At 41.8% G+C, this 19272-nt stretch overlaps 1 protein-coding gene across 6 annotated transcripts in view; it reads right to left on the bottom strand.

Annotated features, from left to right (window-relative positions):
* Nucleotides 1-6: 6 nt before the first annotated feature.
* Nucleotides 7-19272, bottom strand: part of sorcs2 (sortilin-related VPS10 domain containing receptor 2) — a 318859-nt gene continuing 299593 nt past the window's right edge. Inside the window, exons 14-28 of one of the 6 annotated variants that reach the window (XM_087179561.1) lie at nucleotides 15826-15933; nucleotides 10088-10208; nucleotides 9876-10009; nucleotides 9154-9273; nucleotides 7887-8058; nucleotides 7608-7794; nucleotides 6810-6943; nucleotides 6104-6227; nucleotides 5257-5369; nucleotides 4159-4281; nucleotides 3933-4029; nucleotides 3773-3820; nucleotides 3332-3434; nucleotides 2161-2458; nucleotides 7-1085 (exon numbers count right to left, since the gene is read on the bottom strand). In XM_087179561.1, the coding sequence (XP_087035687.1) occupies nucleotides 2200-2458; nucleotides 3332-3434; nucleotides 3773-3820; nucleotides 3933-4029; nucleotides 4159-4281; nucleotides 5257-5369; nucleotides 6104-6227; nucleotides 6810-6943; nucleotides 7608-7794; nucleotides 7887-8058; nucleotides 9154-9273; nucleotides 9876-10009; nucleotides 10088-10208; nucleotides 15826-15933 (1843 nt within the window). In that variant the 3' untranslated portion in view covers nucleotides 7-1085; nucleotides 2161-2199. The remainder of the gene's footprint in view (nucleotides 1086-2160; nucleotides 2459-3331; nucleotides 3435-3772; nucleotides 3821-3932; nucleotides 4030-4158; nucleotides 4282-5256; nucleotides 5370-6103; nucleotides 6228-6809; nucleotides 6944-7607; nucleotides 7795-7886; nucleotides 8059-9153; nucleotides 9274-9875; nucleotides 10010-10087; nucleotides 10209-15825; nucleotides 15934-19272) is intronic. The other 5 variants (XM_087179559.1, XM_087179560.1, XM_023427177.2 and 2 more) reach the window with 5 other exon arrangements.

Below are 19272 nucleotides of genomic sequence, written 5' to 3'. Positions count from 1 at the left end.
GGGGGGGATAATGCAAGAAGGGGTGGGCGGTTATTAAAAATAAATAAACCGGACAACAGGTAATGGTCACTGAGCAGATTAACACCTGCTGCTTGAGGCACCACGGGACAGACGATGTGCTCCTACAGAGGTGGTGCCGACTTGAAACACCACGCGCCAAAACTTGTGTCGTAATAAGAAATGTGAACGTATACTGAACGCTGTGCGGACATACTGTATATATTTCAAAGCTGAACTCTCCAGTACATGTGAGTGGGATTTGAAGAAAGTGCATCACCGCCCTCTCTTCATATGCAAATTCTCAGGGGCACATCGCCCCCTACATTCCATCCAGACAGTGTTATTGCCTCTGAAGAGAGAGTGTCGAGTAAATGTGGGAAGCGCAGAGGGAGTAAAAGAAAACAAGAGGGGGGAGAGTAAAAATGCATTTGTCTTTAATTTACTTGCACTCTACCTTTAGTGCTCAAAAATCACCAGTCTTTGGCAACCACCTGCTGTCAGTAGCTGTGGCCTCTTGGTTCAACCCTCTTTGAATGTGAATATTACTGGAAACCAGCGCAGTGAGTCATGCTCGCTGATTCTCAGTGTCTACAAAGTGACAAGACGACGTACATACAGATTTTGTTTTTCAAAACACAGATGAGTGAGTGTCCTCAGTGTGATCTCCATCCTCACCAGGTGTCACTGCAGGCTGAAGGGTGGGGGGGGGAGGGGGGGGAGCTTGCAGTGATGTAAAGTACATTAGGTAAAGCAGAATGCCTCCCGTCCCGTAGCAGTAAGATAGTGGGTGGGTGGGGTGGAGGTGAAAGAGACGTCCCTCCACCAGGCTCAGCCCCTCCTGAAAAAAAAAAAAAATCTCACCAAAGCTGGAGCTGAAGGGAGGCCATGGAGTGGAGGTGAAGTATCCCAGGAGAGGAAGGAAAAGGAGGAGAGGAGCGAGGAGGAGGAAGGCAAAGTGGAGTCCCTGTGCTCGTTAGCCAGCTAGGCTAGGCTAGTTTGTTAGCATTGCCACGGCAGCCATCAGCTGGTTAGGTAACTGTGTAGGTCTCTGGAGTTGATGCTCAGGACCACACCCGAATGGTTGCCTGGCAACAAGAGGTGGGGGGTGGGGGGGAGAAACAGGACACAGGCAAGTGAATGAGCAGTGCTAAACAATGACAACTTCAAATCTCCACATGCTCTGGTTCACTGGTGTTAAAGTTACCCTGTGGAGGCTTCTCAGTGCTCCTCACCTGAACAACCTTTTTTAAAAAGGTATTTTGACAGCTGCATTGTTTACATGATGAATGTATTACAGTAACTGGTTACTGTGCTCTAAGATGGAGCCACATTCATTTAAAAAGAACACTGGCATTAATTTCTTCTAATCGCCCAGCAGTGAAACTAATTAGTCATGACTGATTAATCCACCAAGTCAAAAAGTCCACAGGGTACCTTTAATGTTTATGTCAGCTTAACATCCATGCAAACTAGAGTTTTTATATGGTGACACTTCAAACGTTGGTCACTCTCAGTGGTAGGAAAAGAATAACTTTCAGATCCATCACAGTAAATAAATCATTCTTATTTCCTCAGGGTGGTATCATCATATTATATTAATCATATCATGTCATGTCATATCATCATATATCATAAAATATCACATCACATCATATTATATCATAACATATCATATCATATCATATATTTTATCATGTCATATAATGTAATATTGCATTATATTATATTATATTACATTATATTACATCATATCATACCATATCTTATCTCTAACCTAGTTGCCAATGGATACTACTACATGTTACTTCAGGAGTGAAATGCCCTTTAAACTGTCAACAATTATGAACAATTTGCAAACACAAATCAATAGTCTAGGTTTTCTAATACTAACTTTTTAAACTTGTGTTAGGACATAATTGCTTCATTTAACACCATAGTGACATTATGTCTTCTCATGTTTTGGCAAGTCCACAGCCCCATTTAGTCTTAAGCATTATGGCAAATAATAACTATAACATATACAACTAGTTGTGAAATGATTTTACTGTGTCTGTAAATACAAGGGATGACCACACGGTTTTGTAGGTAAAAGTAAAGAATTCAAAATGAGGCTTTTAGTGTACCAGTGATAAGGATGAAAAAGGGGAAGTCCTCCAGTACCTTGGTGTGTGTTAGCTGCTGGTGTTAGTGGCTTGGTTTTTAGTAGCAGTGGTTAGTGGTAGTCCTTATAAGGGAACAGAAGGCGGGGCTACCTCCTGCGTTACCTAGAGTCTGCGAATCCAGGTCATCATCAATGAACTCCTCGCCTTGGATGATGTGCTGGGTGTCCTCACTGTGATTGACGGGGCTGGTCATCTCCTGCTCCTTCTCGTTGTGCATCTGGGCGTAGACGTTGCGGTTGCCTGGAAGCTTCCTGTAAAACAGCGGGGGATAGGCATCCTCAGTCCTAAGCCAAGGACTGTGGGATTTGTTGTTCTCATAAGATGAGTCTGTAGTTTTGAGCTGCATATTTCAGTTCAAGTGACTTTTTTGGTGAATGTTTGTGCTAAGGGGCGTGAGGAGGTGCTGCTTATCGACAGGTCACTGCCATGGAAACAAAGCATGCAGGTGTCTCACACAGGGAATCGACTGTGAATTGTCATGCAAGACATTAGGGTGACTCTATACACTGTGAAATGATGTCAACAATGACTACTGTGTGTCAATACTGCAAATCAACCAACTACTGCTGATACTGATTTTTACAACCACACCTTTGGTCTACACTGGAATTAGCAAATATAAAACACACTGAACTATGACACTGATGCCTGTTGCCATGAGCATTTAGCTTAAAGCACCCTTCTTTGTAAGCAGAGCCTCAGCCTCGGAGAAACTAACATGGCTGTAGACTCTATCTATATGGCTTCTAAATTCAACTGAGAAAGTTTTATACTTTACTAAAACTGCGATATAAAATATAAAACACCACGACAGACATTCCCTCGTCTACAAGCTGCACATTCATTCAGCTGACTGCTGATGCTTTGAAGCTCAGCTGTGAACATGGTGTATGTTTTCTTTTGCTTCGAGGATGTAACTTTAAAAGTGATTAAATTAGGGATCAAATATGATTTTTACATAATAAATTTGAAGTTACAATATCTCCAGAAAATACTCAGACTTATAGGACGACATATAATTGTCAGTGAATCATCTTGGGCCCTAAAGAAGTGAGTCATACACAAGAAAAAAAACGTCTCCTTTCATCATCATCAGTGATGGACAATTGATAAGGTGTTGTTTGATCCCAGCCCTGACTGACATGTTGCAGCTCTTTAACACGACTCACCTCTTGAACTTGAAGAGAATGAAGGAGCCGGTGGCGATGATGCTGATGAGGAAAATGACTGCTAGAGCCCAAACACCTGGACCATCGGCTGCTCTGTGATAACCTGATGATGAATCACACAAATATACAGATGAAGAATGATTCATGTTTGCACAATCTGAGTAGAAGCTTCAGAAGACGTGCAATTAAGTATAAAAAACAGAAGAAGATATCAAGACAAAATCTGCAGGAAGGGAGAAAGAGATAAAGCCTGTCAAAAGCACCCATCAAAACCCAACTCATTTAAAGTTTTAAATGAAGCACAGCACAGACGCCAGGCGCAGACTGGATAATCTGTTGATTTGTTAGGAAACCAGGAAAGGAAATGGCGTTGAAATCAAAGAATGTTGAGATTATGTTCATTCATACAGAAAGCTGCAGGTGTATGGGTCATGAACGCACCAGTCTCTGCTGCTGCAGCTGCTGAGTCATTAGCAATTAGACCTAGCCCTTGAAAATAAATCGATAACATGCAATTATCATTTAAAAAAAAAAAACACCAACAATTGTAGTTTTAAAAGCAGACTAAATGGGAAGTAATGCACATGGCGTGTAAATATACCTCCGTTTGGGTCGGCTAGCATCACCAGCACTTGTAGACCTCGCACCACGAAGCTGACGTTGTTGTCGTTGAAGGCCTGCATGATGGCTTGAATATGCTGTGGATGAGAAAATGTTAAATTAACAAAAACACTTTAATTAATAAGCAAAGCATGTGTTTGTGTCTGCAAAATGTGTAGGGTGAAAATTCATTTACTGGATGTGGTTCTGTGTCTTTGTGTGTGTACCTTATCTACAAACATGCTCTTCTTGGCCGGTTTGCTGTCCAGTGGGAGAACATACAGGTCTGCAGTGGTGGGCAGGCCCGGCTTCACCACTGTAACCAGGGACTCCTGCGGGACACCTGTGACCTAAGGTCAGATGGTTACAGGTCAGTCACATCTTAAAGCTTCACTAATCAATATTTTTGTTAACAAAAATGTAAATAATACAAAAACATAAAAACTTACTTACACATTCACATCACTACGAGTCTTCCCTTACGAAAATAGCACATTTGAAATTCAGTATAGGCTATTACATGTGATTTCACATGTGAAATGTTTCAGTTCAAGTTGTAATTTAACAAGTGAATCAGTTGAGTTTCATGTTAAGTTTCATGTTAAGTTTCATGTTAAGTACAGGTTTCACATGTAATCCCAAAGGTTTCACACTGTTTAACACATTACACCACGAAAATGTTCCAAAACCACACGTTTCCCATGTTTCACATGTGATTTTAACATGTTTTCAAATGTTACATTTCACATGTGCAAAAATGACATGTATATGTGGGCACGTTATTTTTGTACATATGAAATTCATCTGGTTTTTCTGTAAAGGATTTGATATATCTCTACTTTCTACAATAATTACTTCCTGTTTTTTATTCCTTTTTTTGTGTCTTCATGTGAGGCCCATTGTAGACATATATTAGATGTATTTCCTCCACTAGTTGAATGCTTACCTAAATGTTCTGTAAACAAGATTTTAAACAATAATGTCGCAGCAAACAACTGCTTTCTATGTAAAGATATAGTGGAGTGATTGTTTTGCCGGTTTATCGTCAAAACATCTGAAAAGTAATTAAAGTTTTTTTTTTAATATATTTCTATTTCTATAATTTATTTTTATATTTAGCACTTTATTCAGCGGGGCTTTCTGCTGTGGGTTTGGGCTTCTGAACACCTCGCTGACTGAGAATGTGAAGGAGGTGGGACTGTGGCGTATCGGAGGCCAGAGGTGTAACGGGAACCCGGTCTGGGGCGACATCTAGTGGCAGGAACAAGCGTCTACAGAACCTTCAATGAAAGCCGACAGGCTGCGTTACAGTCATGCCATCCTACCTTAGCGAGTATGTTGGTGACGACGTGTCCGATGTCCTCCCTCCACTCTGGGATGTTGGGGTTGAAGTGGTCCAGGTTCCTGCTGAAGCTCAGGGGGATGACCTGGAAGTTATCTGGGATTGGACAGAACAAGGGAGAAGTAATCAATCACCACACTTATTATCCAAGAAGGAAACTGAGTGATAATAAACCACAAATATTGCAGATTGAGTGTTTAAGACTGAACAGCAAATAGACATACAGAATATAAGTATGTAACTGCAATCAAAATCAATTTTCAACCTCAGTGGCGTGAGCTGATTCAAACAGTCACTACACGATCGCTCTCTTCAGAAACAAACACCGGCGGCTCATAAATAAAACACGCACAATCTGTTTATAAAAACAAACCTGACATAACTAACCCTGTGACACACTCACTTACCAAAAACAGCAGCTGAGATCATCCTATAGTTTCAGGCAACAGTGGAAAAATGTCAGCCGGCAGATTTGCCCCAGTTGTGTCAGAATGAGTAACAGAACCGGGAATAGCTGTTAACTCTCTTAGCTCTGACTTCAGAAATTTCCCCAGTGAGTAAATCCCAGCACTTGGGAAGACCATGAGATGCAGCTGAGAGCTCTGGAAAAACCTTGTTAAGATCTTATTGTCCAAGTACTGTTCTCCAGGTGAGGAATGAACTTTCACGGTCAAAAAAAAATGAAAGCTTCAAGTTAAGAGTGTTCTTTTAGCTAAAGGAGAATGCTGTGATTTTATATCCTGAGTCCTATTTTCCTTTGTTTCTGGCTGTGAATGATTCATAGAGACAAAACCTCCACCGCGAGCTTGATTAAAGTTTCATTGTGTTACCGTAGACTCGGACAGTGCTGGTATCCTGCACCATGGATCGGCCATTGGAAGCCTGGACGGTGACTGAAATCTCTCCTGTCTCCGGGAAGCGGGTCAGAAGGCTGTTCTCCAGGGTCAGTGTGGGCTGTGTGAGAGTCACGACAGGTTGGCTGTTAGTTACATCAACTTTAACACAAATCAGCTTCCTTAGCAACATGAACAAATTAGGCTTAAAGTTTCAAGCCCAATGGTCAGAAAGAATTGTGACCACGTCTGGCTGTAATGTCATGGGGTCACTGCTGCCAGGTGAAAGGTCACTGGAGGTCAGCAAGAACAACATTTCATTGGGCTTTAATTTGCTCTTTAAATCTACAATAATCCAATTAGTTTATTATAAAAAATGATCAAATGCACTGTGTCATGTGAAACGTGCTGCTGAATCCTCAGAGAGTTACATCTGAATCAGCAGTTTGCCTCCTTTTAGCCTATTCTAGCTGATTGTTTTGGTTTTTGGGCTCACAACTTGTTTCCTGCTGCTGTTGTCAGTGAAGAGCTGTGCTAAATCCCATTTTTTTATATTTTTTTATAGCATGTCTTTATATGCTGTGTTTACAGCTTGTGCTCCCTGGTGACTAATAGTCAATTAAAGGATCCAGAAATTGAAAAATGCAATATAAAAATCTATTTCGATGTTACTAAATGTATGAATGAATGAAGATGAAGTTACCTGCAGGTTGTCTCCTATCCACCAGTACAGGACAGTCAGGTTTGCCTCAGTGGGAAGAACTATGGCGGTCAGATTGACCTCATTGTTTCTCCCAGCGATGGGAACCACCTCCAGGTGCACTTCTTGTAGAGGAGCTGCAAGAGAAGAAAGGATGATTGAGACGATTACACAGCAAACATGATTAATTCTGAATGACCTTAAAATTACAGGTCAAATTTGTATCAGTGAAATCAATTTTTCATACAAGTGCTTCAAATAAAGACGCACAATGTTTGAGGACAAACCGCATCTAATCTTGACAAAACAAAAAGGATGACAGCACCGTCTCCTACAGTCTCCCTCATCAGTTTAAACTCCTGCAACCAAACTAATACATTAAGTTTTAAAGCTGCCAGACAAAGAAGTTTTATCTAAGTGAAAGACAAAATAAAATAAAATATCCACTGACGTAGACATGAGAAACTTTCCCAGTATGATAAAATTTCAAGCGTCAGACATGATAACTAGGAGGAAATAATTTGTTTCTGGGAAGTGAAAAGTGAGAAGTTATCTCTGACAGCAGGGGGTGAGTGTTTGAGAAAGCGAGACACACACCGACTGCAGAAGTTGTTTTCATCATCTTTTTCTCCACCAGACAATAAAAGAAATCCGGGTCATGCTGACAGCCTGCGTCATTCCTGTGTCGTGAGAACTACTTGGCAATAAAACCTTCACTACCTCCCAAAAAGAACAAGATTCCAGAGGCTGTCAAAGCACAGAGTTATATAAAAACACGAAGTGACAGTTTGGGGATCTGACCTGTGACCTGGATGTACATGGTGGCCTCGTCGTGCCCCGCCATGTTCTCCGCCTTCACCGTGACCTTGTAAACGCCCGGGTTCTCATAGCGATGCTGGATGGGCTCATCTGTCACCGTCAGGTTCTGGTAAATGGCCCGAACCCCGTCGCCAAGGTCCACCTGGTACTTGGTGCTGCTGGTGTCGCCCTGGCGAGAGAGAGAGAGGGAATGATGACTTCCGGCACATTCAGACCGAGCGAAGGAAGGAGGAACCGACGGGACAATAACTTTCATCTTACCTGTTCCTGGTGGACAATAAAAGTGATGTCATCACCAGGCGCCACGGCCAACATCTGCCCTTTGATGCCGACCCGTAGTCCTCTAGGGGGCAGCAGGGGGCAGCTGTGCTGTTTGGCGCTCTGCTGCTTGTTCAGCCCCCCTTCACACATGTTAGATATCACCTTCCTGTAGCTGAAAGACAGGAATGACAGTAATGAGTATGGAGGTGTATGTTGAGTCTTTACAAGAGTCTCTCTAATCTCTCTAATCTCTCTAATTATATTAAACTGGCTGCCATTAATCTCGGGGTAATATTTGACGCTAACCTAACGTCAAACATGTGGTTCAGTGTAGTTTTTACCAGCTCAGGATCATTTCTAAAATCACATCATTTGTGTCAACCGCTGACATAAAAAGATTGTTCGTGTATGTATCTATTCTCGGCCTGATTATTGTGACTTTTTCAGGCATAGGCCAAGGCCTCCATCCACCGTCTTCAGATGGTACAAAATGCTGCTGCTCGTCTTATTTCTGGGACAAACAGGTGCAATCACCTGACTCCGGTGCTCGCCTCCCTTCACCGGCTCCCCGTTAGATTTCGGATTGATTTTAAAATTTTATTGCAGACTTTTAAGGCTTTAAATGGCTTTGCACCCAATTCCATCTCGGATTTATTGACATGCGCCCGACCGAGAATTGAGATCAGCGGAAGGAGGCCTGCTGGTCACCACAAGGTCAAGGTTTGTGATGAAGGGTGACTGGGTGTTTGCTATCAGAGCACCCACACTCTGGAGCGCTCTCCTGGTTGAAATCAGAGGCATGTCTTTTCTCAGCCTTTGATCATGTGTGATACGTCTTTTATTTATATGTTTTCTCCCTAATTATTGTCTTTACACATTTTATTGACTGTCTTCACTTACTGTCGGATCCTTTTGCATGATGTTGATGTATGACATGTTTTTATTTATGCTGCTTTACTCTTTTATGACGCTCAGGTTCTTCGACCTTTTATTTTATCTGATTTTATTTTTCTGTGAAACACTTTGTAACTTTGTTAAGAAAAGTGCTATATGAAAAAAAGTTGTTGAGGATTGATATCAATTCCAATTTCATATCTGTGCATTATGAAAGTGCATTATAGCCAGGAGGTAATTACCTTAGCTTAGCATAAAGCCTGGAAGCAGCTACCCTGTCTGAAGTTAAAAAATGATGTGACCGCGTGCATGTGTGTGTGTGTGTATGTGTGTGTGTGTGTGTGTGTGTGTGTGTGTGTGGACATGTGCAGACCCAGTGGTGGACTCGTAGGTTTGTCTCAGATGGCAGTCTTCAGGTGGTGAGTCTGGATCATGCCAGAAGTCAGCGAAGCAGCGATCGCCCTCCGTGTGGGACCGCTCAAAACCGTAGTCACTACACACACACGCACATACACACACACATAGACACACACACATGCACGCACGCACGCATGCAGGCACACCACAGCAGAACACATGATACACTGTAACAATAGTAAAAAGCTTAAACTTGTAATAGCAACTTGGAACCTGAATAACAGGTGTGATTTTTAGAAAATGAACTATAACTGTATCTTTAAATATAAACGTATTTACATAATCAATAATCCATAGAAAAGATGTGACATGGCCAATGAATTGCTAATGGAGTGCACATGTATTTATAGAGCAACAACCTATTTGAATGGACACTTTCCAGCCAATCAGAAATGAGTGTTTTCTATGGTCATGATATGAATTTATTTCGATTTTTATTTTACTTATTTAAATATTACATACCTTTTCAAATGGTGTTTTATTGTTTGATGTATATTTCATTTCAAATTCACATGTATCATTTTATTCTAAAGTATTTTATTATTATTTTTGTTTATGATTTCATGCAGTTTGCTCGTCTGATTCGCACATTATTTCCTGGTACAATGATCCACTTTCCCCACTGTGCCAGTGAAGTTAAAAACGTGCCAAGGCTTTCTATAAGTCTTTAGGTCTCACCAAGTGAAGTCTTTCTCTGTGCACTGACAGGGTTTGACGGTGAGAGCGGAGGTGTAGCTCTTTCCTTTGATGCAGAACGCTGTGTCCTTTCTCTTCCTGAAACTTCGCTCCTGGCCCATAATGCACTTCTCTCCCTGCGAGTAGACAGGGAGACGTGAGAATTAATTTTCAGATATAAGCAGGAAGTGTGTGTGTATATGTCTATACATTACCTGCAGGTCTGTGAGCTGCCAGGAGTCGTAATCAGACTCAGTGCACTGATGGGGGAAAGACTGCCTGAAGTCCACTTTGACCAGCTCCCAATCTGACCTGTAGCTGATGTGGCCAAAAACACTGTAAACACACACACACACACACACACACACACACACACACACACACACACACACACACACACCGTAGACACAAAATGAACACAAGTTAATATAAAAGTTGCCTCAACAAGAGTTTTTCTACACTGCAACAGGAAGCAGGATTTATTCCTAAAGAAAAGACAATCTTTCGCCTTAATCTACTCACCAGACTTGAGCCATGACTCTTAAAGGATAACTTCTCATCAATCCAGATGTCAGGATATTTGTATAGTGGCACCTTTATTGATTATTCGAATCAATATGTCTTTACTATCTCATGCTATTACAAACTGTTTTTCTAATCTATATTCTTGGTCCCCGTTCTCATCAGATACATCACAAAGGCTTCGATCCAGTCTTAACCCTCCCGTTCAATATGATCAGCGGGATGCTAATCTGTGCATGTGAGTTATGACACATAATGAAAAAACATTCATGTTACACAACTGGATAACCTATTTTAAATTGCAAATCAAAAACCCCCCTTTTCCCACAGATTCTGTTTGCCATCCTCCCTTCATTAACCCTGTATTAGCCTACAGCTGGCTTCCTCTGACATCCAAGTCATGACGGCAATTATATCATGTAGCCACTGCAACCTCCAACATGGTGATAATCTTTACTAAACTGCCTTGCTGTATTAAATATGCACTGTAACTCCACTGGGAGCTTAAATAAACTCTTCATTAGATAGTAAAGCCTTGAAAAATGACTCCCAGAGCGACAGTTCCGCCTTCTCTCCACTAGATGGTGATGTTTTACAGCGCAACACAGGTGATGAATACCATCTCCATCCCTGAACTCTGTCTCTTCTTTGTGTGGAAAAGACAACTGATTTGTGTTGTGAGAGAATTATTGAAGCAGACTGATGTGACGCATGTCAGCAACACTGACATATGTTGCTGTGCTGGTAGCGGCCTGTGTTCACCTTGTTGGACTACATGGTGAGTATGACCTAAAGGGAAGTGATGGATGTCTTGACTGTGGACTAATATGCTGTTAGTCCACCTTCATGTGGGGCTCTGTCTTCATTAGACTTCTATGTATGTATATGTAAAGGAGTAATACTTTCCCCACTGGACAGGACTTCTTAGGGGGTCCTAGGGTCAAAATGAACTATGGGCCCCTATAGACCCCCTAGAGGGCATACTACCAAACAGATTTTTTATGGATCAAATTACTAGTCGCCACAGAGTGAAGCTATGCCACTGACCCTAAGTAGTTTCTACCCATGCAGATAGTTTTGTATGATGAGGTTTTGCTTTGCACCTTAAGGAATACAGTAGTCCCTGTGAAAATTGGTATTGGCCAAAGTAACTGGACACTGGGTCTCATGGCAAGAAACACTCGTATGAATAGATTTGTTCTGAAGTAGAAGTGATTTAAGAGAACGTGGACTCAAATTTTCTTGTAGTTTAAATTTCCTCTTAGGTACGAATGAAAGTTCATGAGTGATCCAGACCTGTCATACAAGCCAGATAACGGTTGTCTGTCTGTCAGTGGTTAGCTCACAGCGAGAAGGTTCTGGGATTTGTGTTTATCAAAAGTGATAATTTAGTGAGCGTCTAAGCGTACGATTCCAATGATTTGGACAATATGGAACAGGTTCTCGATTTGTGGAGTTTGCATGTTCTCCCTGTACCTGTGTGGGTTCTCTTCGGGTACTACGACTTCCTCCCACAATACAAAGACATGCAGGGTAACTGGTGACTCTAAATTGCCCGTGAGTGTTTGTCTCTACTTGTCAGCCCTGGGATGGACTAGCGACCTGGACAGGGTGTACCCCACCCTCACCCAATGTCAACTGGGATTGGCTCCCTCCCCCCCTGCGACCCTATAAGGATAAGCCCTATGGATAATGAATGGTTGAATGGATGGATGGACATACGCTTAGTGCAAAATTAATATTCTGCTCATTGTCATGGTCTGGCAATTTACTGAGAGGTTTAGTGTTAGTAAAGTTTCCATCCAAATGTACTTTAATCAAATTCCCAGAACATTGGTAAAAGAAAATGCTAATTAATGTGCATTTCCATCCACTGCCGTTGTGAGTATGTGGCATTGGTGCTAATTCTACACTCCATTGCAGAACAAGGTGATGTAATTACAGGAAAAGTTCAAGTTCAAAACAAGGGAGAGCCATGTAGAATACATGATAGCATTTATCTTTGTTTATCTTTGTTGAGGAAAACTACAGTCTTGCACAGTCATGGCCAAAATGATTAAGACCCCTGAATTTCAAGTACGTAATTCTGAATATGTTCAGACATAAATGTAAATGAATCAATTTTGTATAACCAGAATATTTCACTAAAAAGTCCAAAGTTACCGGACAAAACAAAAAAAACTAACTTGTATAACAGTGAAATAATAAAAAACACAAAATGTACCCCAGACACAAGTATTGCCCTTTACTATTGCCTTTACTATTATTTGCCTGCAAAACCTTTGGCAACAATTACAGCCTCTAAACGCTTCTTGTAGCCAACACCTGTCTGCAGGTAGGTTCTGCCACTCTTCCGGCGCTTTGATTTCAAGCTCCTTTTTGCGATGGCACATTCCAGCTCTCTCAAACGGTTCTCAGTGGGATTTAGGTCAGGATTCATTGCTTTTCCCTTTCAACCAATTCTTTTGTGCTGCTGGATGTGAGCGTCGGGTCGTTGTCCTGCGAAATAGAGACCGAAATAGCTTTGCTTCAAATCTAGTTTTCTGACATTGGGTAACACATTTTCGCTCTAAAATGCCTCTGTAATCTTCAGATTTCATCATTCCTTTTGATACATTCGACGCCTGGAGTATCAGAGGCAGTAAAGCAGCCCCACAGCATGAGAGAACCTCCACTGTGTTTCAGTGTAGGTAGGATGGTCTTTTCATGAAGGGCTTTATTTTGTTGCCTATAAACAAACTGATGCACTGCATTCACAAAGAACTTTGTCCACAGAGCATCATCCCAGAAAGACTAGCTTTCAATAGTGGTTCCCTCTTTGACCTTTGCCCACTGAGCATCATCGGCGGCGCATGGTATGGGCTGAAACCACCACTCCAGATCAGGTTGGTCTGAAGCTCTTTAGATCCGTGTTTGATGTTTTTTTCCCCACAGTGCGCACCGACCTTTGCAGACTCCTCTCACTGAATTTTAAAATTGTCCAAACCATCAGAATCTTACACCACAGAGCTAATCAATGCCTCTGACTGGCTTGTTTTTCAGGCCTATACACTTTCTATATTATCACTTTTGATAAACGCTTGTCATGCGTGAACGCACGGCCGCGTGCGCATGAAGCAAGTGAAACTGTGTGGGAACAGTCCAGACAATATATGGGTTCACATCTTTTTAAAACAAGACAATGATCATCTGGTCTCTCAGCGAAGGTTTAGTAACAACTCTAGACTAATGTAAGATGGATTGACAATGAGCATTAATTAAATCATGAATTTAAAAATTTGAATAGCTAGTCATACTCACCTTATGTTTAGACTGTACAGCCAGAGCTAAGTCAGGTGTGACTGTGTGTCAAAAACCTGCGTAGGCTACTTTTTCACTCAGAAAACTGACGGAGGAATCACTAAGGGAACTGATAAAGAACCGGACCGATGGTGTCAATAAAATCTTATCCCTTCAAATCTTAGCATTTCTGATGCTGGCAGACGGTCCTTGTCTTCATCATTGTGAAAAAACAAACGGGAAACAATCAGTACCATTGGTTAATTCAGGTCATGTCAACACTGAGAATGAAGCACAGGAGAGACTTATTTGTTTTTGTGTGTTTTAAATTTGATTTATATTAATCAAATGGGGCCAATAATTGTGACCAGCATACATCTTATGTCTGTATTTTTTATTTCACTCTGTGAAAACTTTTCATTGTTGTTTAATAACTTTGGACATTTTATTAAATATTCTGGTTATACAAATTGGTTTGTGTGTGTGTGTGTGTGTCTGAAGACTAATGTTGAGTGAGTCAGAGTGTTAAAGTATGCGACCGTCTGTCTGTGTGTGTATTAGTGAGACCATTTCTTTGCCCTTCTCGGGGGATTACAGTGGGGGAGCTGGTCTTATCTCTGAGCCAAGGCCTGGAGTCTGAGATAATGTGACAAGTCTCACTCCAGATAACTTAGTGATAGAGAGATTGGGAAAAGAGAGAGGGGAGAGATGGAGGCTTAAAAGATGTGAACTCTTGATGCCTCCCTCAAGTTTGGGTCTGAAGCTGCTGACAGCTGAGATTTTGTGCCGATATTCAATATTCTTCATTTTCATCACAAAGAATCGATGAGATTGAGGTTTGTGCTTCAACAAGAGTAAACTATAGGACAAACACATCTGATTAAGTTCAAGACAACAATAACAAGAACACTATAATTGTAATGCAACAGGCCTGTGAGGCTCCTGATGACACAAGGAAATCAAATCTTCTGAGAAACACACATTTTGAACTTGTTATTGTTGAAATGAAAAGGGCCGTTACATCTGAAGCTCGGATGTCTTAAAAGTTTCTGTAAATTAGATTTTAAACAATAATACCCCCTCTGTGTGTGTTGTACTCTGAGTTTCTCTGTTCTCTGTTGTTGCTATCGCTAGCTGGCTAACTGTCAGCATTGGTTTGGAGCATATCACGGCAATGCAAGCACGGGCTAATGCTTGTGTCTGGATTGTTTTTTTTGTCAGCTCCTTGCTGGCTGGGACCGTGAAGGGAGTTGTGGTTGAACGCAGGGCAGAGGTGAGGCTGATGAAGCATTTCTTTTGTTCTGAGATGCTGGAGCTCTCGTACCACATCTAGTGGCAGCTTAAAAGCAACTTAAAAAGTTCAACAGCTTCAGCTGTAATGTCATCTGCGCTTGGAGCAGCTCAAAGCAAAGCCAACGATAGCTTTAGCTGAACTTTGCATTTTTGCAAAGAAAAAAGATGGTGAATGAGGAATGATTACAACAGCCAATAACTCTTTTGCGTTCATATGGGCATGTGAGTATTGTATTACAATACACTTTAATATAGTAACCTTCGCACTGTTAGATTGGATGATAACATACTTTTTGCATAGTATGTAACATTGAAAATTGCAAGTCATCGTCCTGCCTTCCAGGCTCTTTCTGCTACGTTTGAATACACCACCCCGCTAATAAGAGGGGGCACCCTCCCTCAGTGTTGCCCCCGTGACCTTGTGGACCTCCTCGTGTGATAAACCCTTGAGACCGACGTAGCAGATGGCCGCACGAAAGTCCGTTCCCAGACAGTGCTGACTTAGAAATACCGCCAAATAAGTTCAAGCCTTCTGCACAGTAGCTGTTGAACTATATGTGCATGTAATGAGCAATTATTAGCAGTCATATAAAGACCTTGTGTTGGTCTACTGATCTAATTTGTAATCAATCTAACAACCTGATGTCTGAGGTAAGTCCGGCTGCCTTTAGTGCCACCAAACTGGGTTGCTGTTGTTGTTTAATGAAGTGTACGTGGCTGCCCTGTCTGATCCTCTGAGATAACCCACGAGAACCCAGCATAGAGCGGGTGTTAGGGTTCAACCGGTGATGTTACCATGGGTTTCATTTCTGCTTCCGCAAAGCTCCCTCACTACAGTATAATTGTCATTTCCACTCACGTCATGACCAGGGTCTCGTCTCCGGGCTCGCTCAGGAGTCCGTCAACAAACACAGATGTGCTGGTGAAGTTGTGAACGGTCCACGTCCGTCCTTCATCAATACTGAACCTGCAGACAGAGAGGAGATGTTCACAATGAGCAATACCCAAACACAGACACTGATGAAACTCATCATTCTTATCTTTGTTTTTAAAACAGCCCTGCAGGAGAGTTAGTAATGGCTTTATTATAAACAACACACTGCAGGGATTTGACTGTTTACTGGAAGAACTGTGAGAATGGAATGAAAATTGTGTTTTTCTGGTTTGTCATAATCTGGGATGTTAGCGTGTCTCGCTAACTAGCGAACTACCTGCAGCAGTAACCAAGTGCCCCTGTGTGCATCATTTAGGCTAATGTTAGCAGCTGTATTAGCCCTTCTTTTATATCCTGAGGCCTCACGTGTCTTTCATACTGATGATACAAATACAATCACAAAACTAATAAGTAACTGTTTTTTTTATCAGTGACTGAAGTGATAAGTTACCCTTGAGCAAAGCATTAAATCACACATTTGCTGGATAACTACAGCTTTCTGCAGTGCCGACTTCCTCACTCACCTATCTCATCTCCTCCGGCCAATACCTGAGGAATTACTAGAAACGGATGGAGTGATAACCCTGTAATCAAATAGATTAGCGGCGGGCCAAATTTATAATTACGCTCCTTTCCGCACACCAGCATTGAATCAATTCATTAAGAGAAGGAAGAAACCTACAATGAGACTTACTAACAGAACACAACCTGAGTGTGTGCGCATATGTAACGTGTGTGTCTAGCATGTTACATTAAAAACATAATTTGAGCTTTAAATTGTTACTATATCTAATAGCTCAATCTTGTAATGTAGAATTCAATTGTGAGTAATCTTAGCTTTATTTGTTTGTTGTAAAGTGACATATTTGTGTCATTTTTATATTTCTAGTTTGTTATTTTACATTTCATCTTTGGTGCTAGGTTACACAGTATCCATGGTAACGATACAGCTATATAAAGTGCATTACCGGGACAACAAGTCGGGACGGGCTTGTATCCCACAGCTGAGTGTGTGATATGAAATATTAATATATTAATGTGTATGTATATTCTATCTGAGAGAGGAAGTAATTGTATTGATTTACATGATGATTGTCTATACGCATTCATTTATCTTTATCAGCGGTGTCTTTATATAATCTATAAAAGAAATGTTTGATCCTGATTAGAGTTAGAGCGTTGAACATATGATTTATTTATTTACAGTTCACTCATTAGTATTTTAAGTCTCCTTTGATTCTTTTCGACTGAACAGCGTTATTGAAATCAGGCTGGTGTGCCTTAGATGCTGAAGCGCTTGACAGTGAACCGACATCAGAGCGGTCTGTCAACCAGTCACCTGTCAGCCGTTGCTTCAGCATCGTCTCCCGCACAACGCAGCGACTGTAACTGTCATCACTGTCGGTGTTATAGAGGAGATTTTACAGGGGACTGTAAACTGTATGTTCAGGAGCTACGGCGGCCCAGAGAGCTCGACGCACCGCAACTTCAGAAAACACACGCAAACAGACCAAACACAAACACATTCAGAAAGACATCTTCATCAGTTTGACAACGCATGAGCTGCAGGTAGTCACAACACAACGGAAGTGTTTCCAGGGGACACTAGGAAGTGATGCACCTGGCTGGGACGTACTTGTTGTTAAGTTCAAAAGGAGCAGACTGAACCCCGTTACACATATACACGTGCACAGTTGTAACTTATTTAATTCTAGATCCCTCACTTCTCATGTGGCGTCGCTTTGAAGCACGCAGTTGTAGGTATCCTCACCCCTGCATGCCAACATTGTGTCATTACTTTAAGAGAGTCACAGGCATGAAGAGGAGTTCAGGAACAAGTCTTTGCTTTCAGAATGTGGAGAGAGTATCGTGAGTGTGTTTACGTGGAGGATTTGGCTTGAAGGGACATATTAAGTGAAGAGGAATTCTTCACAAAGACGAGGACTGACTCTCCTCTAAAGCTGCAGCTGGCCGTGGTTCTCCATCCATCTCTGTCTGCTGCTGAGGGGGAGATATCTCTGTCTCTGTCCCTGTTTCTATCACCACTGCTACTCTCTGGCTGGGAGGTTAAAACCAAGCTACACAGACTCATTAAAAGCTTTACGCAGCCAGTTAGCATTGGCTCAGTAGTGACCTCACTGGCAGACGACCATCGCAGTCAAACGCTGCAATCGTCGTTTCCAGTAAGTACAGTGTGTGCACAGTGGAAGTGTACAAACATATGAGACACCACCAGAGCGCCATTCAGACGATGAGCAGCCACTCCGCTGACCGTGAACCACAACATCTCTGGTTTGGGTCTGTCTATAGCGTTTAAGAGTGTAGTTGCCAGTTACACTTTCAAAAGAGAAGAAAAGCAGCTGGTGTATCTGTTCACAGCACAGCCATGGATGGATTATTCACTGCGCTGCTGCCAGTGTTCCTCCTCCCCTCTCTGTGCACTGTGTATAATAATCCTGAGACACTACCAGCCCCTGGGTTTACCGTGTAGTAAATTACACACAAATTTATTTAATAATATGCACCTGGAGAGCTCAAATAACAAAAAAAAAAATTAATCAGCTACAATAATAAAGTTCTTAAAAGTACATTTTTACATCGGGTTCCTCTTTAAAACAGGGTCAGGTAAAAAAAAAAAAAAAAGCCTTAAGGCCCCGAAAGCGATCATCATCCTGTATTCCCACGCAACGCCACAAATAATCACTTTACCAGAAAAGAACTTCCACACTGTGAGTTTTGGGGGGGGGGGGGCCCTCAAGGTGCAGGGCCCAGGGCCACTTTCCTACGTGGTAAAAGTCTTAAAACTTTTAAAAGATTACTAAATTATATTTTGCAGAGCTGTTGGGGGACGATGACGATGTAACGCTGCAGTTTCACAGTCGAGCCGTGTGAGCCAGCTACTTAGAGCAGAGACATGTACTGAACATGTAATGAATCAATGTGCAAAATGCTGGAATAACATTTCTGTTCCATTATTAGTTTCTTTGATTCAGAACAATAGTTTTTTTTCTCGCCTCCACGGCTGAAATGTGTTGCTCTCACACACACACAACGCTGTTCTCTTATTACGGAGCAGCAGAGAGTTTTGGAAGCTCCACATCTCAGGAGCTGATGAGGTGATGCATCACGGTCATCCTGTGTAATGAAGTGGTGAAAACCATGTTTAAGAAGTCGTCTTTTCTCACACTTCCTCGTGTTTCGGCGGCTCTCTGTGTGGATGTTTTTCTGCAGTGTTGCCGGAGCCTTCGGGGTTATTGATTTAGCCGAGGCGGGAGGGAGGGAAAATGTGAAGGACAACACTCCAGAGACGGATGAGGACCCATCTAAAAGGTCATTTGATTTAGGTCTGTGATAAATGTTTTTCTGAGTACT

Source organism: Seriola lalandi, unplaced genomic scaffold (genome assembly GCF_002814215.2).
Source record: "Seriola lalandi dorsalis isolate HSWRI2012SDOR001 ecotype SW California unplaced genomic scaffold, Sedor1 jcf7180002054854, whole genome shotgun sequence".
Taxonomy (NCBI): domain Eukaryota; kingdom Metazoa; phylum Chordata; class Actinopteri; order Carangiformes; family Carangidae; genus Seriola; species Seriola lalandi.
Note: the sequence above shows the minus strand (reverse complement) of the source record. Positions and strands in the feature narration are given on the sequence as shown.